Source organism: Corvus moneduloides, chromosome 21 (assembly GCF_009650955.1).
Source record: "Corvus moneduloides isolate bCorMon1 chromosome 21, bCorMon1.pri, whole genome shotgun sequence".
Lineage (NCBI taxonomy): Eukaryota > Metazoa > Chordata > Aves > Passeriformes > Corvidae > Corvus > Corvus moneduloides.
Genome location: NC_045496.1, coordinates 1618313 through 1632171, shown reverse-complemented (window position 1 = coordinate 1632171; position 13859 = coordinate 1618313). Strand labels below are relative to the sequence as shown.

Here is a 13859-nt window from a genome sequence, read left to right as displayed (position 1 = left end):
AACTACAGTTGAGCCAAAAATGACAAATATTACTTATTTAAAATAATACTTGCATATTTTTAATTATTAAATGGAACTAGATAAATTGGAAGCATGTAAATATCTGATTCTAAATCTTTGCATAATTATTTCCAAGAGGTAATTTTGCTATGAGCTATTAAAACTCCAAGAAATGTATTACTCACTTTTGAGATGGTGTGTACCCCAGCTGTGTCATACATCTCTTGGCTTGTTTCCTTTTTGCTGTAGATGTACATACATATATATATTTGTGTGCTGTGCAGCTGTACGGTCACTGCCATGTTAAATTGATTGCTTTCAAATAAGTATATCTGTGTATTTTACATATGTGTGTGTATGTATCCCCAGACAAGCAGTTTAACACCGCAGTGGTTGTACAGCCACAGAGTTTAGGGCTTTGTACAATATGTAATTTTAAGAATGTCAATGTGGTTCTTAGCGGATTTTATAAACACTTTTCTGAATCTGTTATCAGCACTTCCCATCCTATGAGAAACTGCACATTTTTCAGTGATTTTTCCACTGGTTACATTTTTGTCTGCCATTTGTTCTGGATTGATGTAATCTTGATACTACTAAAATTTCAAGGGCTGTTGACGCATTTCACATAGCCTGGGATTGCCTGTTCTCCAAATATATGGATCATGCATCAACAGTACTAAGTAGCCTTACTGTTTTGCCTAAAAGCCTAGCTAATTTATTTAATAATCTCTCTTTAAAGAGAGGTCTCTGGAAGGGATGGCATATTTTAGGATGCTCCTTCTCTTTCAAGGGGAACTCGGAATTGACTAGCAGTACTTGTTGATCAGTGATATTATTGTAGCCAAAGGATGCATGGGTGGTTTAATAGGAAGTTTTTGCTTCAAGTTTCTTGATGAAATGTAGTGTTCTACAGAGCTGTGTGAAGAGTGTAGTTTTTTATTCTGAAATGCACTTGTACACTTTATTTGAAAGGTCTGAATGGATCATAAATACATTTAAGAAATAAATGATACGTCACATGTTTTCACGGCTTGTCTCGGATGACTTTTATGTAACTGTGCTGCTGAAGGTGTGTTCCCTGGCACTGGGTGGGGCTTTTTCCCTTGTCTTGATTGCTCTAAATATAGTCTTGTAGTAAGTGCAGGAGCAGGAGAGCCTTCCAGCATGGTTTGTGTTTATGCTTTACCCATACATGCTGCAGGGCACTGTAGGCAAACTCCTCGCTTTAATTTTCCTGTGGGAAACTTGAGCCCTAAAAGGAAACGAACAGGACGAAAGGGCTGGATATCACATGGGATTCGCTTTTATTTTTAGAATTGCACTATATTGCCAAATTTGGCCTGAAACTATGCTGTATCAATGCACTATTGTATCCAATTGCAGTGTCTAACCAGTCCAAATTTGTCTAAATTATTCAGGTTTTTTACACAAATACTCTTTATCTCTGAGTGTCCTTGGTAAGTGCTGACTCCAGGTAACACATTCTGCAGGCAGCATTCCTTGTGGGAAGTTAACAAGTACATTACTCTGAAAGCGTGCTTTGTGTCACTTCCTTAAGGTCTCAGTAACAGGTGTAATTCCTCTTACCAAAACCTTCTCCAGTGGTTTGGGCAAAGACAAATGCAGGAAGTGTACTCTGTGTAAAAATGAATGTAAATATTGCTTAATAAAAGTAATTATGGGAATGCCATCAGCCTGCAAAATAGACCTGGTGGCACAGGATCCTGCTAACACTCAAAATAGCTGTCGAAAGACCATTTAATGTTTTTGAATGTACTTAAAACGTACAGATCTGCTCAAAATAACTTATCTCCATCATGTAATATTACCCTTGCTGCTGCCCATGAAAGCTGCAGAGAATTTTGGCTCTCTCTGCTTGTTGGATCTGCTGGAATCTGTCCCTGGTGCACTCCAGGGTGGCTTGTCCATGCCTTGCAGCAACACACCACGTGCTGATCCCACCCTGGGCAAAGCAAGGAAAATTCCACTGACGGATTGAGACTCCAGACCCTTCCCACAGTAATCTCTGACCGTGTGGCAGAATTCTTGCAGTCAGTGGGACCTTCCTAAGGAATAATTGGAATGTGGAAATGGATCCATTGTGGCAAGAGTGAGAGTCAGGCACAGTTTGGGTTGGTGGTGGGTGTGTCAGATAACTCACCCAGTGAGGAAAATTCCAGTTTGGAATCATTCTGCAGGTTGGGGCAGGAGGAACCCAAAGTTTGGTCCCCTCACCATTTCTCCATTTCTGTGGTGGTTCTGAAGCCAGCCTGTGTCCAGGTCAGGGTTTGTGTTATACCCCCAGGGGATTTTCTCCAGGAGCCTGGTTCGACAGAAGCTGATCTTTGGGTGATGAGCCGTTTCCAGCAGGCAGCTTCCTCTCTTCTCTGGAGGTTTCTTATTTCAATTTTTTTCGTCACAGATCTTGTCCTTTAGCAATTCTTTGCTGCTGCTTCTTCTTCATCCTTTTGGGTTTATGTAGGGGATTAGGAGGAATAAACCTGAGCTGCTGAAAACTGCAAGTAGATCAGCCCCAGCAGGAGGGAACTCCAGCTCTTCCATACCTTTAATTGTGCCTTAAGCTACAGAAAAAGCTTCTAAAGTAACACAGTCTCAGTCTGAATATGTTGATCAAGGCTGTAACTGCATGACATGGTTTGCAGATCCCAGGATGCTCCCTGGAAGATCATGAAAATACACGGAAAATGTCTTTTAAATGTGTCAGGTTTAGGAGGTGGGAGCCAATATGCTTTTATATGCAGCCTGACAGAATAAATGGGCTTTTCCCAGCTGGACTGCCTCCTGGTTTCCATAATTACTCACGTAGTTTCTGTTTAAATCAACTGGAGAGGAAGGCTTCAATATAACTTGCCTAATATTTTAAAGTGCATGAAAGAGGGGGAGGAAGGGCATATTGTGAGTCTGAGCATCTACATTTTCCTGCTTTCCTTCAGAGCAGTAAACTGTTATGAGAATTTTAATCTTCACTACACTTGCCTCAGTTCTCATGGCTGGTTTCCACTCTGTTTTCTTTATTACTTTCTTTTTCTTCCTGTCATTCTTAGCTTTCTATTTTTCAATCCCAGTTTGTGAAGGGTGTGGGTTCAGAAGGGTTTCCTTCAGTTTCCAGTCCCCTGAAAGCATGAGAAATTGCCCATTGAGCCAATTCTCACAGCAAGGTATAAAAATAGGAGTAAAGAAAAGGTTACACAATGCTTGGATTGCAGCAGTTTGTACTAATGGGGAGATTTCAAAGCCATGGTTTGAAAAACATTTTTTAAACCTTATCATTTCCGTTGATTTTTCTCTCCCCAAGCTGTGTTTCAGCTGCAGGAACTCACATTAGATTGCTTGAGGAATTGTACTGAGACACTGAAGTCAAGTGCTGACCAAGTCACGCAAAGCCAGGGAGGCCACTAATTAGTTCTTTTTAGCCATAATGAGTGATTTGTTTGAGAATCCTCTCTTAAGAGTTTCCAAGCAGATGCTTTGGTCTCTGCTGTTAAATAAGTGGCTTAAAAGGCAAGTGGATTTGAGATTATTTTGCCATTGCAGCAGAACACAGGTGACTCTCAGGAAACCCACTTGTGTGGTACCACAGATGCTGCTGGCAGTGGCCAGGACCTGTGCTCTTGGGGGTACTTCACTGGAATTCAGTCTTGCAAACTTGAAAGAAACTAAAAGTTATCATTAAGTTTGTATTCACATGTTTAAAGTTCTCAGAATTGTTTCTGAGCTTTGTCTTTCCCTGCTTGCTAAACCAGCTGAAGTTGACAGCCAGCCATTCACATAATTGACTTAAAAGGTGCATATTTATATGAAATTTACTGAGCATTGGATTTTGTTTGTTTCTTATTTCCTTATAATGAGACAGACCTCTTTAGCATGTTAATTATTATCATTTGGAGTGCTGAACAGTACTTTTGTTATAATTTCCAAAACAATCTGGTCTTGATTCTAATAGCAGCATAATGCTTTCCTAATGAAATGTCTGTGTTAAGCCCCAGAGAGGAGCATTAACCTTGGATTAAAATCAGAAGAGAAAATGAAGCATGCTGTGGTCATTTTGTTGTTGTTTGCAAAATCATTTTGTGAAGAAAAAGAGCTACAAGCTGTATTGAATGTTCTTTACACTGATTACCTCATGAACTTTTTTTATTATCTTTTACTTCTAACCTTTTTCCATTTGCCTAACAGAAACATGGATTATTTGGATAGATTAAACCCCTTTTTCTTACTGTTCAGCTTTCCAAATGTCCAAGGCATCTGAAACTGATGGCGTCAGAGTGATGTAGAGAACAAAGTTGCATCTTCCTCATGCTGAAATCCCAGCTCATACAGGACCAGTCCTTGCATTCCCTCATGTTTTCCTGTATGACACTCTCTAGGGCTCACACTCATCTACTTTCTCTAGTTGAGTTCTGAGGAGGGGATGACGAGTGGTTCCTCAAGCTGAACCTCAGGGACAGCATTTTGGACAGCTGCTGCTTACGGCTGACTGTGACTGCTGCAGTTGTGGGATAACAGGAATGTGCCTGGGCAGTGCTGGCATTCAGGAGTCTCTGGGGGATGGCTGCATCTGCCCTGCCCTGGCCTGGAACGTGTGTGCTTGTGTGTACTCCTTCTGCCACTCTGTGAGCTCCCCAGATGTGCTGAGGTACCCGAAACTATCCCAGCTGTGGTCTGCAGCTGCCAGCTCTGCTGGGGTACACTGGGTTTTGTTAAATTTAGAACAGTGCAGAGAACCCAGTGCTAATCTCCCAAGTCTCAGTCCTAGCATGTTGTAGTTTATATTCTTTTGATGTGTTTTAATTTGCATATTATTTTCTTTTTCTAATAGGAGTCTCCACAAGACAGTGCCATCACCCGAGACATCAATCGAACGTTCCCTGCTCATGATTATTTCAAAGATACTGGGGGAGATGGCCAGGACTCCCTGTACAAAATATGCAAGGTATTCTTTAAATTCTTCTGGGCTGGTTTTGGTAACTTGTATTCAACATCAGCAGCAGTGTGACTGTTGGCTGAGAAGAAGGGGGATGTGTTACCATTATCTGTCACAGAGACAGCCACTGGCACCAGGCTCAGGCTGGTCTCCATTGTAGCTGTTGGGCTGGTTCTGGTTATTCACACAGGAGACCTAAAGCCTTTCTGGATTCCTCTGCACTGAAGTGTTTGGTGCAAAGACTTCACATCATTCCTGACCTGTCAGCCCGGATGAAGCAGGACAGATTATGTAACTGGAGATGACTGTGTACCTCCATCAAGGTTATAAAGCCATAGGCATGCACTGAAGCTGATTATTAAAAGGAAGAAATCAGCAAAAACGGGCAGCTCCGTGTATTCAGGTGTCTCAGCTGGAATGGTTTAAGCTTCCAGCACTTTCTTTTGAACTCCTAGTATTTCTTCCTCTTCCTAATGTCCCTGTGGCACCTGTTTAGAGATAAAAGCACTCAGATAAGTGGTTTAATAGGCTGCAGCAACCTTGGTGCATCACTGTAACCAGCCACTGTATGCCTCTGTATGTCCCAGTTTGGTTCTCATACAGGTTTTCCCTTTGTTTGAATGGCAGTGGCTGCACTCCATCCATGACAATTGTATGGAGCTGTGTTCAATGCAGTGTTCTGTTTCATTTGTGTTTGTAGCTGGAGACTGGTACAAGTAAAGTCTTGATTCTTCTTCTAGGCCTACTCTGTGTATGATGAAGAGATTGGCTACTGCCAAGGCCAGTCCTTTCTTGCTGCTGTGCTGCTGTTACATGTAAGTGGTGGGTTTACCCTCAGTTGTTTTAGATTTAAGTATTGCTGCGCATGTCTAGAGCAGACTTCTGAGCTAATAGGGCCACAGGACACACATCCACTTATATGTTGGTCAGTAATAAAGTGATTTTAGACAGGGAAGAGTACACTGTTTAAAACTTACTGTGGTGTTCGTAAGGACTCAGCGTTCATGCCCCTGTGTTCCTGTTCTAGGACCCCTTCCATTCAGGCTTGTACTCACGAGCAGTAGTAGGCATGGAATTTGTGTATAAGACAACACTGTAAATGTTTTTGTTACAGGGTTTCAAGGTCAGATTTAAGCTTTTTTAAAGATGTTTCTATTGGAATCAGTCAGGAATACAGATGGTGTTTGCCATGTCCTGTGTACACAGAAGAGTATTTAGGACATTGAAGGGATGTCAGTTCATTAGGTCTCAGTGCAGACTGTGCTGCCTGTGGGCTGTTGTCTTGTAGGTCCTTGTGCTTCTTGGTTTGAGAGGTTAGGGAAGGATACAATAATACCTTCATATTTTTAAAAGAAACTGTATTATGCTTTTTTAAACTTAATTGCTGTTGATGTAAGTGATCTCATCGGTGTAATATCCTTTAATTGCTGGTGTGTTCAGAAGCTAGAGAGAGATTTATGGTTGTCAGGAGCAAAAGTCTTAGATTCACTGATGCTTGGGAAATACAAGAGCATTAGAAATCTGTATTTATGTATTTATAGACTGTTCCATTTTAAAGTAACGTCTGCTTTTTGTCAGTGTTTCTGTTGCAAGGGTAGTTGGAACTGCAGAGTATGTGAACCCAGTAGTTCTTTGAGGTTTCTTTTCCCCAGCTGCTTTCAGCGATGTTGCTGCCACAGAGGGCTGAGCATGAAGAGTTCTCTGCAGTCTTTGGTGGAAAAGGAAGTCTGGCCTTCAGGGGAGGATTTTCCATACTGTTGTAAAGTCAGGGGAGTATACAGAAGAGATTGTAAACTCCATTCTTGTGAAACAAAAGCCAAGTGATTAATGATAACAACTTTTTAGTTCTTTGTAACTGTAATCTGAAGTATTTCCTAGATGAGCAATTAATTCTTTATTTCCTCACTGAGTCAGATGGAGAAGGGCAACACTTCCTGCTACAAAACCAAATGCTTTTACTGAAACAGATGTGCTTTCTTTTAGCTTTTCATTGTCATGTGTCCCTTGCCTTAGAGAGATTCACTCTCAAGACTGAGCCATGTGTTATTCCAGAGTTCTCTCTTTAACAATACTTGTGGCTTCTGGGAATAATGTATGCATTTTAAAAAAACTAAATTTCAAATAAGTTTCTTTTTATTTGATTCTCTTTGAAGTCAGCCTTTGGAGTGTGGCTGCTAGGGAAAATAAATAATAAAAACAAATCTTGCAGAAAAGGAAATTAAGTTTCTGCGAGTCCTTCACTACTAGTTTGGAATGTTTCAGCAAAGTTTTCTGTTTTAATAAACTCCATCTGCAGATTAATAATAGAATACTTGAGATGGATGTTCTGTCCTTTATAGGAACCAGCAATTGACCTAAAGTCAGACTTCTCAACAGAAATATAAAAACTGAATTTTAAGGGCAGGGAAAAATGTCAAAACACTGATGAGCTTTGAGTGTTTCTTCAGTTTTTGGCAGGAAAGGGATACTGAAATTTCCCAAACCAGTGCTGAGTTGTGAGATGTGGAACTTCTGTTAGCAGTTACTGGTTTCTCTTACTCATGTAATCTAATAAATAAACATCAAATGTAATAATGTCATTGAAAAAGGTAAATAGATTGTTAAGAATAAGGGAAAGATCTTGTTTAACATCCTCTAGTAATACTTCTTCTGCCTTATTTACATAGGTGACAAAGGGTTAGGCTGGCCAAAATCTGTAAGATTCAGATTCTGATGAGTTTTGGAATAAAGACATTGGAGAAACTGCTTTGGTCTTGATGTCTGGAAGATGTATTTTTAGTTGAATGATTGAGAGGTGGCTTATTCCACTGAAATGCCATTTGCAATGCTAAGCCTCATTTTGTGTGTTAGTACTCTTGTTTACATTTAAACTGGGTTAAAAAGTAGTGGCAATTCAGCCTTTCAGTCAGAGGGAGAAGGGAGGTACAGGCAGATTGAGCTGATGTGAAAGGTTTTAATGCTCGGTGCTGAATCCACTTTCCTGTCTCACAGATGCCTGAGGAGCAAGCTTTCAGTGTTCTGGTCAAAATCATGTTTGATTATGGACTCAGGGAACTTTTCAAACAAAACTTTGAAGATTTGCACTGCAAGTTCTATCAGCTGGAGCGCCTCATGCAGGTGGGGGGCTCACACGAGGAGGGTGAATGGACCCGAGCCTGCAGTTCAGCTCTGGCTGTTTCTCGTGGGGGAATGGTGTTTGTAACCTGTGAGTAAGGGTGGAGAGCGAGCACCATCCCAGGGGTTCTAGCAGAGGTCTCGGGAGCAGTGTGGTGCTGCTGGCAGGGCCTGGGAAGGCAGATGTGCCTGACAGCTGCAGTGGCTCTGCTGTGGCTCTGGTGTCAGCACAGCCACTGCCAGGTCCTACTGAGGCAAACTCCAGGTCCTGCTGGGCATCCACCCCGGGACAAGCCTTTGGCATCCTTGGGAGGCCCCCAGGCCCGTTCCTGTCAGGCCTGGTGGATGCAGGACGTGCACCGATGGTCACTCTACCCAACTTCCTTCTGTAATTTGGGGGTTCAGCTACAGTTCCAAAATAGCCCAAATTGACTTTCAGTGCTTCTGTGTGTTTTACTCTTAGGAATACATTCCTGATCTGTATAACCACTTTCTGGACATCAGCCTTGAAGCACACATGTATGCTTCCCAGTGGTTCCTGACCCTGTTCACTGCAAAATTCCCTCTCTACATGGTCTTCCATATTATTGACTTACTCCTGTGTGAGGTATGTGTTCTAACTGGAGACTCACGCAGCTTCCAGCTTTTGACAGTTTGTCACTATCTTGGTTCATGTCCTTGTTACTATCTGTTCTCTCAGAGCAAGGCGTGTGATATTTTTATGTAGAAGTGTTACATTTCTGCAATGACAAAGATTCTCAGCATTTTAAAGAAACAAATTAGGAATCAATAGCTATAGAAAAGATTATAATCTCCTATTTCCTATGGCACTGGTGAATCTATGTGAGAAGACTCCATAAAGTGGGATGAGAGCTGATTGACAAATATGTGGGTTCCTCTGTTCTTAAGTCACATTATACACAACGATAACCCTTTTTTTCCCTATAATATTATTGCATGGAGGCCATGGTGTATAAAATGGCCCAGATAACTCTCATGGTGGTAATCAACAAGCTTGGAGCTCTTTGTCCTGGAAAAGTTGAGGTCTCTCTATATTTCACAGCTTATATTTAGAGAGCAAAATTCTTTATGTTGAGACGTTGTCTGTAATCATGTTTAGAACACTGTATGTGGTGCTATGTGGGTAAGCAGTGTAATTACAGTCAGCACTTATTACCATCAGTGAACAAATCCCATTTTGTACTGAAGCATCCTTGAGTTATTTAATGATTTGCTGGGTAACTTTATGCATCCATTCTTCTTGGATCTGCACTTGTTCCTATGAAGTGGCCAATTTCCTGCCTTTCCTTGACTGAAGGGTTTCAGCATTCACAAACCTCCTGGTCAATGTTTTTGCCCTTTCCCTGTGTCTGCTGCTTGCTTTGTCTGTGTGCCAGTGGAATAGAAGGCAGCAGATGGCATGGAGAAAATCAGTTCTGTTTGTTTAGAAACACATTTTCAATTCATAAATAGTAAATGTGCTCACAGGGAAGTTTTAAGGGGTTTTTCATCATTTTAAAGTAATAGTGGAAGAATAAGTTGGTGGGAAGAAGAAAGGCAGGATCCTGAAATAAGATGAGCAATGTGTCATGATTATGAGTGGGACCCCTGAAGAAGGTGTGAGCTACTCCTGACTGCAGAACTGTTTGTATTTAATTGGACAATATAAATAGAACACTTCTAAGGAGTAGAGGCAAAATAGATGTCGTGGGACTCTGTCCTAAAGTGAGTCACTTTCTTTTCATTACATGAATTATCCCAGTTTGTGAAGACCAGAATTTAATATAATGGTGTATATATTCCTGCATTTGAATCAGTGTTTTTAGAAGTTGCTGTATGAAAATTAAATTATCTTGAGCTGACCAACTACTCATTAAGAAATAAAATAAAGTGCACAGCATAATTTCAGAGTTTCAGACTGCTAAGAAGGCAGTAAAACTGGTGTTGATTGTTTTGCTCTCTACAATGACTCTCCAGTAAAGATATTTTGCCAGTTGTTTGCAAAGTCTTTCTTTGTGCTTTTGATTTATATTTGTTATTTTTTTCACAGAAACTAGACAAACAACAAAACTCACCAAACAAATTCATGTCCCAGCTTGTAAATACTGAGAAATTAATTTATTTTGTCATTATATTTTCTTTCCAGGGAATAAGTGTTATCTTCAATGTTGCACTGGGATTGTTAAAAGTGAGTATACAACGTTACACTGTGGTTTAAGCATCTTCATGCACCGTGTGAAAATTAACATGCCTTTTACAAAAATACGTTGGTTTTCTTGAGATGCTAACAACTGCCTGTGGTACCTGTGCTGTAATGTGGCATGTCCTGTGCAGCACAGTGCTTTTTTTGGGGGGTGGAACAGAAGGTTGCAGAAACAGAAACACTCTTTGCAGAAGGTTAAGAAGCAGTGATGTTACTGGAGCTTTCCAAAGCTGTTGTTGCTTTATTGTCTCTGGGATTTCAATAACTGTACAAAATTGGCTTTTTCTGGTGTTTCTTTCCTTGTCTCCAGACTACCAAGGATGATTTGTTGCTGACTGACTTTGAAGGGGCTTTAAAGTTCTTCCGTGTGCAGCTGCCCAAGCGGTACCGCTCTGAGGAGAACGCCAAGAAGCTGATGGAGCTGGCCTGCAACATGAAGGTGAGCTGGGAGGGGCTGCTGCAGGCTCAGCCTGGGAGCAGCTCCTGGCTCCAGCTGCAGCCGGCAACCCCTTATCCAAGGGCAAGTGCAGGTTAATTGGCTATGATCATGGAGATTAATTCTGAGTCAAATGCACTGACATTTTTCTAAGTGTCCTTAAATTCCTTTGAGGAATCCTTTGTAGTGTCAGTGTGGAAGTACACAACTTCCCTGGTGTGTTAACATTCCAGACATTTTGTGATCCAGGTGTAGTAGCAGTGTGGATACCAGTATTCTGCACAGAGTTCAAGCATATCTTGTGTGCAACTAGTGTAGAAATTACAGAATTATCAAGGATAAAGCTGTTTTATCTCTCTAATCATTTAGCTGGAGCCACAGATTAGATGTTCCACATGCACCTGGTTCACATCATCCTAACTGAGTGCATTTGCCTTTTATGTTTCCAAATAACAACTTATTCCTCTTCCCACTCTGCCAAAATTCCCTGTGTTCCCAGTGCTGTGTGGAGTGCCACAAGCAGTCTCTGAGTGGACATGGCAAGGCTGCCCCTGGCTTCCTGGAGTGCTGGATGTTTTGGGGGCATTAAAGGGGAGGTTGTGGAGGAAGCGCTGCTGGGCTCGGAACAGAACACTTCTGTATCACCTCCTTGGATGGGAGTGCTGCACATAATTGCGTCCCTTGACCTAAAATATAAGTCCTTCGCTGTCAGTAGAAATCTCCAGCTCTGTATTTGGAAGTGTTTCTTTGAGCAGAAAAGGGTCTGATGTCAAAATAAATAATTTATAGGAAGGGAGAAGTAGCCTGGGTAAGGCATTGTGATTAGAACAGCATTGTGCCGGAAAGGAGGTCAGGAAGTCATCAGCTGGAGACAACACCAGATTGTTAAAGTCACTCCTCAGTGTTCCCATCAAGTCATAGAATCACAGAATGGTTTGTGTTGGAAGGGACCTTAAAGCCCATCTTGTTTCACCCCCTGCCAGGGTGGAAGGACAGGGACACCTTCCACTATCCCAGGTTGCTCCAAGCGCCATCCAGCCTGGGATGAGGATGGGGAGTTCACAACCTCTCTCAGAAACATGTTAGCTGAGCTGCTGCTGCCTCCTGTGCCCCTGAAAAAAGGTGGTGGAACATCAGTGCTCATTTCTGCAAACCCAGAATCCCTGCTGACTTCCCCAGGCCTCCCATGCCCAGAATTCGTGACAATGACAAATCTGCTCAAGATCACCTAAAAAAGGCAAAATTGGCTTAATGCACTTGAAAAATGGAAGATAAAAATGCAGTGGTGTGCCTGCCTTCCTTTCTTCTGGCATGGTGGATGCCTCACTTGTCAAGATCTAACTTTACGTAGCAGGAGGTTTGGGGTGTGAAACCCCAAAATTTGGGCAGTGTTTGAGCAGGGGCAGAGCAGTGAAATAATCTCCTCAAGTTACCGACTCCATTGTCAGTGAAGGGTTAATTCTCTGAGTGGATGTCTGGGGTGCAAGAATAACTCCTGCAGTTGTGGTGTGGTTGGACTGACTCCAGGTAAATGGTTGGCATCTCCAAAGAAATGTTCCCCCGAGAGCAGGGAGGTGTTTCTGATCAGCTCTCACTAGAGGGAGCTTGGCCACCGCTTTCTGCAGCTCCTTCCAAGGAAGGCTGTTAACGATAAAACCAGACTTCAGGGAAACCAAACATGTTTTCCATTCTGCCTGTCATTTACGCATGTAAAATTCAACCTGTTTCTCAGAAAAGAGTTTTTAAAGAGGAAGTCTTAGCTACAGCTTTTACATTTATTTGGTTTACTGAGATAATAATAAATGTTTAGGTGCAACTTTTAATGCTAGAGATTTCATTTAGGTGCATAATGTCTTGCATGTGAAATGCTCACAGTGATCTTGGCGTGGTCTGTGTTGCTAAACCATTGTGACCTGTGACACAGGTGACACCAGGAAAATGCTGGTCAGGATCTATTACAGCTTCCCTCGCGTTCCCTGTCCCTGCAGGACTTGAACACGGGGCACAAAATACTGAATTCAACATCACCTTTCTGTCCCTTCTCACAGAAGGGGAACCTGGGGGCCTGTGAGAGTGGCTTTGCTGGTGCTGTGTGTGTCAGAGCCAAGGACAGAGCACTTGTGCCTCTGAGGTGCTGCTGCTTGCCCAGACACCTTGGCAGCTCAGGGATGGGGCTGTTTTCTGCTGAGCTTGAGTGACACTGGCAGAAATGTCAGCTGAGCCTGCACTTGCCCTTTCAACATTTACAGTCTCATGTAAAGTAAACCAAATACTTCTGTGTGATGATAAATGTTACAGCTGAAAAAGCAGCTGTAGAAGGCTCAGCATCAGGCCAGTCCAAAACTGAACCACGTCTCGCAGGGTTCTGTTCTGCTGAAGCTCTGCAGTGTGTGGAGCACCAGGGAGCTGTGCAGCACCAAGGGGGAGCTCGGGCAGGATGCTCTGGGTGGCTTTTGAAACCTTCCCTGTATTCCACAAAAGGATAAAAGGAAAAGGCTGCTGTCATTATATTGAGTGGAACCGAGTTTTTGACCATCCCTGAGGGTTTGACACTCAGAACTGGCTGAAGCCATGAGCTGTGCTTTGTAGAAGGCAGGAGTTGCCTGAAGCTTGTTCCATAATCCTGTGTGTGTTGTGTTCTTCTATCAATGTTCTGGGCAGGAACTAATGGGCTGCTTTAATTTAGATTAGCCAGAAGAAGCTGAAGAAATATGAAAAAGAGTATCATACCATGAGAGAGCAGCAAGCTCAACAGGAGGACCCTATAGAAAGATTTGAGGTAAGGCTTTACCTTCTCCAGTCTGATTTAACAAACAGGAAGTTGCTACTTGAACTCTTTTTTTTGAGCTGGTTTTGTTTTCTGACCAATTTGGATGCAACAGGGGCATCAGCTCAATGAACGTGAAGGGAATGCCTCTGTATTGGCAACGTTAATCAGGATGGGGTTGTTGTGAGCCCAGCTGTGCAAGAAAATGAATAGGATGAATTTTATTTGGGCTTATAGAACTGTTTCAGTAGAGCCTGTTTAACGTGCTGATTGCACCACAAGCCATGAACAGAAAGGAAATGCCTGACTGATTCTAACTCTGCCTTCCATGATGATAATCCCACCTTTACTCCTCTTCCTAATTTCAAATGATGTATATTGCCCTAAGCAT

The 13859-nt window shown here is 42.2% G+C and overlaps 1 protein-coding gene across 1 annotated transcript in view; it reads left to right on the top strand.

The window, feature by feature from the left end:
- Positions 1-13859, top strand: part of RABGAP1 (RAB GTPase activating protein 1) — a 62909-nt gene that overhangs the window by 40867 nt on the left and 8183 nt on the right. Inside the window, exons 14-20 of the mRNA XM_032131052.1 lie at positions 4844-4957; positions 5689-5763; positions 7940-8065; positions 8526-8669; positions 10209-10250; positions 10576-10704; positions 13388-13480. Coding sequence (XP_031986943.1) covers positions 4844-4957; positions 5689-5763; positions 7940-8065; positions 8526-8669; positions 10209-10250; positions 10576-10704; positions 13388-13480 — 723 coding nt within the window. The remainder of the gene's footprint in view (positions 1-4843; positions 4958-5688; positions 5764-7939; positions 8066-8525; positions 8670-10208; positions 10251-10575; positions 10705-13387; positions 13481-13859) is intronic.